This window comes from Haplochromis burtoni, unplaced genomic scaffold (assembly GCF_018398535.1).
Source record: "Haplochromis burtoni strain Fernald_Lab_line unplaced genomic scaffold, NCSU_Asbu1 Contig_149, whole genome shotgun sequence".
Classification (NCBI taxonomy): Eukaryota; Metazoa; Chordata; class Actinopteri; order Cichliformes; family Cichlidae; genus Haplochromis; species Haplochromis burtoni.
The window spans coordinates 806,298-813,619 of record NW_024582510.1 but is presented as its reverse complement, the minus strand read 5'-3'; the positions used below and the strand labels follow the sequence as shown (position 1 = coordinate 813,619).

At 41.8% G+C, this 7,322-nt stretch overlaps 1 protein-coding gene across 11 annotated transcripts in view; it reads right to left on the bottom strand.

Annotated features, from left to right (window-relative positions):
• map7d1b (MAP7 domain containing 1b) overlaps nt 1-7,322 on the bottom strand; it is a 49,949-nt gene that overhangs the window by 7,957 nt on the left and 34,670 nt on the right. For 3 of the 11 annotated variants that reach the window (XM_005938740.3, XM_014338890.2, XM_005938742.3), the window contains 4 exons: nt 4,039-4,164; nt 1,823-1,974; nt 804-946; nt 79-332 (listed from right to left, as the gene is read on the bottom strand). In XM_005938740.3, the coding sequence (XP_005938802.1) occupies nt 79-332; nt 804-946; nt 1,823-1,974; nt 4,039-4,164 (675 nt within the window). The remainder of the gene's footprint in view (nt 1-78; nt 333-803; nt 947-1,822; nt 1,975-4,038; nt 4,165-7,322) is intronic. The other 8 variants (XM_014338889.2, XM_014338891.2, XM_042224764.1 and 5 more) reach the window with 5 other exon arrangements.

Genomic DNA, 7,322 nt, shown 5'->3' with positions numbered 1-7,322 from the left:
CACACTACTGCTTGGTGAATGTCAGCCAAAACCTCCAGGTCACCTTGAAGCCGCAGACATCATCAGCGTGATACCCACACTCACTCTTTTTCTCCTCTGAAGTGTCGGGCTGCTGGGGTTCGTGGCCCGTTTCCACGGTGACAGCAGAAACCGCCTGGGGCTGCACTCTGGCAGGCGTCTGGGCCCGTTTCGGTCGGGTCTTGATGCCGGGAGGAGGAGGCGTTTTCTTGCCCGAGGCGGTCTTCGCGGCACCTGTTGCTGGCACCAGCGGGGACAGGGGGCGACTTTTGGGGGCGGCAGGTGACGGAGGTCTGTTTTTGGGCCTCAGGGTGCTGAGGAGCAGACAGGAGGTGAAATATGAGCAGAACGAGTACCAGAGATGAGAGAGAGGGGAGAAACGACATTTCAGATCAGTGCAGGAAAAGGTAAAAAGGTTCCCAGCGCTCTACATAAAAAAACAAAACTAGGTCATGTGGAAGTTGGGAGTGACTCGATGTGAAACTCCACATTCAGCCGTCATGAATCTCTGCAGAGAGCCGTCATTTCCTCCTGTGATCATTCAGGAGGAAAACCCGATTCTGTCTGAGAACTCCAAGTCTCACTCTAACAGACCTGCTGCTAGAGTCCAGCAGCGTCTCTTTTAAACGTTAGGTTACTCCACCTTCGACCATCTGCCACACATTAATCTGCTCCAAGGCTAAAGCAGTCTATCTCCCAGCTTCTCGCCTAAATTAACACAGAGTTAATTAACCGTTTGCTTAATAAACCACATCTGATGTAAAGCAGGTAATCTGCTGCGATACCTGGTCTCTGGCCTGGATCTCTGGATCGTGGTCGTAGGCGATGCCGTCTGTCTTTTCTTCTGCACTTTCTCTTTTGTGAGAGCGCTCTTCTCTTTTTCATTCTCTCGCTCTTTGTCCTTCTTCTCTTTCTTCTTTTTATCCACCTTGAAGGAAGAGATGAGACAAATAACCAGTTTTTACCTTATTATATAATCGTGTAATTTAAAGCCTGCTGGAGCTGGAATATGAAACCCAGTTCATTATAGCTGCAGTCTTCTGAATGTTATTAGGTATAATACTTTTCATAAGGTTTGTGTGTGATTCATGCTGTGTGATGTAGAAAGACTCAACAATAGCCTCAGTCACCTTTTTCCAATTTGCTTTCCCCTGTTTGGGTTTGTTTGTTATTTGTTAAGTTGGATTTGTTATTCAAGGTTTTCTCTGCACGTAATTTTTGGCACCATCCAGTGATGTTTTTATAAAAGGAAGTTTTGTTATTTCTGGGCTTCATTTACCATCCATATTCATCGAATCACCTCCTGGACATAAAATGTCTCGTTAGCTGTTGTTTTTATGGCATTAACTGGAGCTTTAAAATTAATTTTACTCCACTGAAAACTAACTAAAACTTTTACTACTCTGTGTACTCTGTACAAGCTATTTTAGCTCCTCCCCCTTTAAGCCAACTGCCTTCTGACTGGCTGCCCCTCACAAGTAGGTTTAAGCAGATGGTGGGTGTGGCCTCTATGGCTGAGATGACCATAATAGGGCTGTCACTCCTGTCACTCATCATTCGAATCCTAGAGTGGAAAATTCTGTCTGAAGATGATGACTAGTGACCTCTGACCTGATCTGAAACTTTGGTCCATTATGACAGTTTTGTTACGATGAACAACACACAACAATTATTTATATGAAGTATTGATTAGAATATGATTAATCCTGATGCAGATTTCTGTTACCATAGCAGGATATCAGGGCTACTTAGTGAAAATGATAATATACTCAAAAACTGTTTAATCCTAATCACGCTCTCCTACCGGGGTGGAGTTTCGGCGGCGTTGGCGCTGGGTGATGTCCGGCGTGCTGGCCGAGGAGACCCTCCAGCGCTCTGCGGTGTTCTGGTGCGGGTGATGATGGGAGCAGGCGTTCAGCGGGCTGGCCGAGGCTGAACGGGAGCAGTGGTGAGAGTCTGAGTGACAAACAAACATGCAGAGAGCGGCAGCAGGGCCGAGGTCACACACACATACAAACACACACCATGCAGGGTGGTAAAAACCCCACGGTGAGGCCACACGGCGAACACGACATGCTGACCCTGCTGACCGACAAAGTGACAGAAGCCGAGCTGAAGGTGACGGACTGATCACACTCAAAACACAATCAAATTTTATTGCTTTCCATTGTAGCTTTATATTTAATTAAAGCATCTTTGCACTTTATAAGACAACACTAGCTCGAGCTACATTTCGCCTCATCAACACTGAATATGAGTTTTACTTAAAAATAGAACAAAATTCTGAAAAAGTAATAGAAATGCACAGATGATGGAGGTCATGTCTTAAAGCTCATGTCTTCCAGAAGGTTTTGAACAATGACACATGTTTGGTAGTTTTGCATCTGTACACCAAGTCAGTGGACTTTAAATCAACCAACCCAGATGTGAGCCAAGTGCAGACTTTCAGCTTTAATTAAAGACATTTAATAAAACTAACTGTCAAGCAATTACTGCCATTTTTATAAGTAGTCCTTCATTTCCAGAGGTTCAAAAGTACGTAGAAAAACTCACTTATGTTTAAATAGAAGGATCATATCCTGGTTGTTTGACTTCGGTGGTGTACAGAGGGGAAATTACAAACTGTCTCTGTCCAAAACCCTGTGGACCAAACTGTGTGACCAAAAGCTCCAGAAAGAAAACAATAAATGTCAGGTTCAGATCACAGAATATATCTTTTCTGTCACTGTGTCTGATTAGGTGAATGTTACATCATAAATTAATGTTGATCTCCAACCAATCGTAGCTTGGCTCTCATGTCATGTTACTGGGCAGAAAAAAAAGGGACAAACAAACTAAATAAACAATTATGCAACAAGTGACAGATACTGGCAGTCACATAAATATCGCAAGAGAGGCGAGTTTGCTTTTTACTTCACTTTGTTTAAGTACCTACTTACAAAACTATTACTATCTCTTATGTTAATGGGTTGGTTTGTAACGGGTCTTTTATCCATGAAAAGGCTGCTTTTAGTATTTTTCTTTTGCCCCCCCAGAGCCTTCTTTACAGCATACCTCTCGTTCTCAATCTAACAAAATGGTAATTGGAATCTCACAGGAAATATCTAAAATATCTATAAAAAGTTGTTATGTTAACTTCTTTTTACTGAGAAGTATCAGAATAGAGCTCTCTAAAATAAATTTGTTCTATTTATTTTTTACTTTAATATCATGAACTACTGTATAGTAACATCTGTGGTGTTATGGGTCAATTTTAACCCATGTTTTCAATTCCATGCATAGCTCGTATTCATATCAAATCAGATTATGTAGTATTTGCCTGGATTGCTGGACATGTATCGCCATAAGGAGCATTTTCCTTGGGGCAAAATCTTCACCCACTGTCACCTCAGGCTCTGGGTTGACCTTCCGTGAAACGAGCTGCACACATCTCTCCCATACATCCCTGATGGGGTTCTTCACTTCGTAACAGCTCTAAGGAGGGTGAGCTTTTTTTAAAATTATCCATCGCGTCCTGTTTGTTGCTTCTGGACTTTTGATGGAACTTTTATGTTTTGATTTACTACCAGTTTGTTCTGAACGCTGCCTCCCTGGGTCTCTGCATTCGGGTCCACACTTCCTCACACTCCAAGCTATGGCAAGGATTAAAAACAATCTAACAGCTTTGTGTTTTGTTGGCACTGGTTGACATGAAGGGATTTACGACCTCATCATCGTTCATTTTTCTGTCTGTATCATTCAGATTGAGAAGTTTTTGTGATGATATTGTGTAGAACTCGGCATAAATGTACCACGAAGTAAACCAAAGCACAGTTTAGGACAAACATACCACATGCTCCACAAAGGATAAAAAGAACGGGGGAAGATTAGGATCTTATTCCGTTTTGTTTGATTCACAGCAAACAAACTCTTTCCCTTTTATGAAAGGAATGAAAAAAATCACTACAGACAATAAGACGTGTGTGCACAGGAGCAGAGGTAAAGCAGAGTAAGGGTAGAAAGGTATAGCAGGTGTCTTACACTCACGAGAGTCGCTGTTGTTGAGGAGGGTGGCGGCGCTGCGGCTGCGGGCCAGGAAGGACAGCGTCGGCGTCATGAGCCGCTCCACGATCCGGCTCTCCCACGGGCTGAGGCGCAGGCTGCGGGCTGACACAAGAGGGCGCTGTCAGTGTCGAGTTAGTGTTACAGCAGATACTCCTCTTACACACTAAAAAACCTCCCACTTTACACTTTCACGCACACTCACACACCCTCTCTACATCCGATGCAGAGTGGAGTTTTTATGCTGCATTCGTGTGCTGCTGAAAACCTCACGAAAACACACACATGAAGCCGGATGAGGAAATGTTACCTGGTTATGATGTAAACACCTGTAAATAAACACCTTCATCGTGTGTTTATTTAGCCAGACAAACCCTCAGACCGTCAATGTGTTTGTGTCTTCAGGGTTTGAATTCTCAGACAGGAATAAAATGCAGATTAGTCCACAGGATTTTACACGAGTTTCCACCTGCACCTGAATGCACGCTCAGCTACGGAAACATTTCTGGGAAGCATCAACGCTCACTGGTTGATTCGAATATCAGCAGGTGGAACCAAGAAATTAAATATGATTAAAATTCAATTTTTATTTGATTTATAAATACTTTATTCCAAATCGCTTTGTACAATAAAATCTGTTCTTTTTGTTGGGGTTTGGTTCCCAGCATCCTGTGAGTCAAAAGCTCTGTATGATATCAAACAGGCATATTATTTACACGATCACCTGCACACACACCTATAAGCGAGTGCAGAAGCCCCACCCACCTGCTGTTCAAACCTTTGGTTTGCAACAGGCAGCCAATCAGAGAACGTTCTCCAAAGAGTAGATAATAATGGATAAACTGGAGGCCTAAGAATTAATATATGATTTAAAGGTAAAACTTCAACAGGAAGAAATAGAGCAACTGTAGGAACTATTTTCAACAGCGGATTAATACTCATTTGGTGTTCTGGAGGGAATAGTTTGTGGCAGCACTCTGACGGTAAAAAAAACTGCATGTCACGGAGATTTTGAGCAACAATGGAGCCCCATAAAGCAGTTTATTCATGGGATTTGTGAACAATAGGAAAAATAGGAAATCCCCAGACTCCTGAGCTCAGTGCTTCTTTAGCTCTGACCGCTGAGGTTTAACTCATCCAGTGAGTCTTACTGCTGCTGAGAAATGTTTGGTCAAACTCCAGCCTGCCTTTCAGACATGATGAGACTCAACACTGAAGAGAAGTCGTACAGGATGAACGCCTGAACATGTTGTGCACAAAGACATCAAATATTAAAAAAAACAAAACCCACACACACAGAGGAGTGTCCCCAGTTCATTTTTACGACTTACCACTCAAAAACAAAATCAGGTAAGACCCACTTTGGCCATTTACACGACCCCACACTAACTGCTAAGAGCCCTCAGAGTTTTCTGGGTTCTGTGCTGTTTGTCCTGCAAGCACAAACGCACTCCTCCGACCTGAACATGGCTCTGCGTGCTTCTTTAGCGAGTCTCATGTGATAAAGGGTCAGTGTGCAACAACAGGAGGATATAATCCAACAGATTGTAATAAAGGGTGGGAGAAAGAAAGAATAAATGGCACTCACAGGAGCGCACGTACACGTGGTTTGAGTCAAGGTTTGACGATAAAGACGTATACAGATAACTGGGTGTGCATTTTAATACATACAGAACAAAGTAAAACTGGGCGGTGTATGTATACGCTGAAACTAAAACAGCAAACATTGAATACAACATTTTTAATGATTTATAGATTATAGATAATGATGATTTACAATATTTAAAGCAGTAAACAGTGTGGCGTTAAAGCACCAATAACAACAATCTAATTATCTAATCAGTTACATAATGACAATTTCTACTATTAATGTTAACATTTTAACATTTAGCCCTCCTTGCTTCTTAGATGGTTTTCTTTCTAATCCATGCAGCATATTGTAAGAAAAACAATGTATTTTTAGTATTTATCTAAATGACTAACACATATTATTACACTGTACCAAAATGTAGAACTCTAGAACATTTATTTTTTCAGCATGCTGCTGCTAATTAAAGAGGTCTGAGAGGAAACTAGACTCTCGTCAGGGTCAGGTGAGAAATGTAAAGAAGCAGGACGAAGCATTAAGCTTGTGCTCGTTTGCCACGAGTGTGGTAAATGTATCTGTTTTTCCTGGAGCTAAGCTTTAAGTAGTTTTTCCACAATAAATAAAAGATGAATATACTCTGTATTTTCCCTGGCTTAAACTCAGCTGTTTTTCCAGAGAACTTTCTGTGAATAGTATTATTAAACTAAAAGAAACTGAAGTAAAACCACAGCCTTAAAAACATGATGCCACATTTAACAAATGACAGAAGAAAGCAGAACTCGTACTTTCACTTCTACCAGCATCACTTGGTAATTCGATATTGTTATTGTCTCAATAACATCACGTACTGGTGTCAAACATGCAGACCGGGGGCCAAAAACAGCTCAGCAAACTGTGTCATTTAAGTGTGAAAACTGGAGTAAACCCCTTAGTTACTGTTACTTTTCAATAATGGTAAAAAAAACATGGTAAGCCTTTTGTGGTGATGCCAACCCGAATACTCAACAGTGGAAATGTCTGAAAGGTTAAAAGTATTTTTAGATATAGAGAAGTTGTTGTTGTGGTTCATTATTAAATAAGAAAAGCTGGGTGAAATACTTTCTGTTGTCAGTTGTTTAAATGTAAAAAGTGGTAACTTTAATTTAAGCTTTTTTGGCTACTGTTACAAAAACTGGGAAAAAATTAAAGATTTAAGCAAACGCTTTTAGGTTCGGTCCACTCGAGATGAAATTAGGCTGCACATCACACCCAGGATCTAAAATGAGTTTCACAGTCTTGCTTTCACTGTTTGGTCCAAAACCCCACAGACAGACAGAGTCTCGCTGTGACGTCCGTCAATTTACGACAGCCGGTCGGGTTTTTGGCGACTTCCTGTCTGTTGTCCGGTAATTTTAACCAACAACATGCTTTTTATAGAAGCGTCCATGTGTGACGATGAAGTTCAGATTCTTTTCATTCCTCTGTTTTAACGACACACACCAGCCAGAGTGTGAGACACCTCACCTACAGACAAACACCACATGTACACGAGGGTCTGTGTGATCAGAGCTGCTACGACTCATTTAAGATGCCGCCACTCTTAAACCTCCACCGTAAAGGCAGTCACCTCTGCTGCACACAGGACAGATCCTTCTCACAGCATGTTTTATGACAAACTGATAACCCGACTACCTCC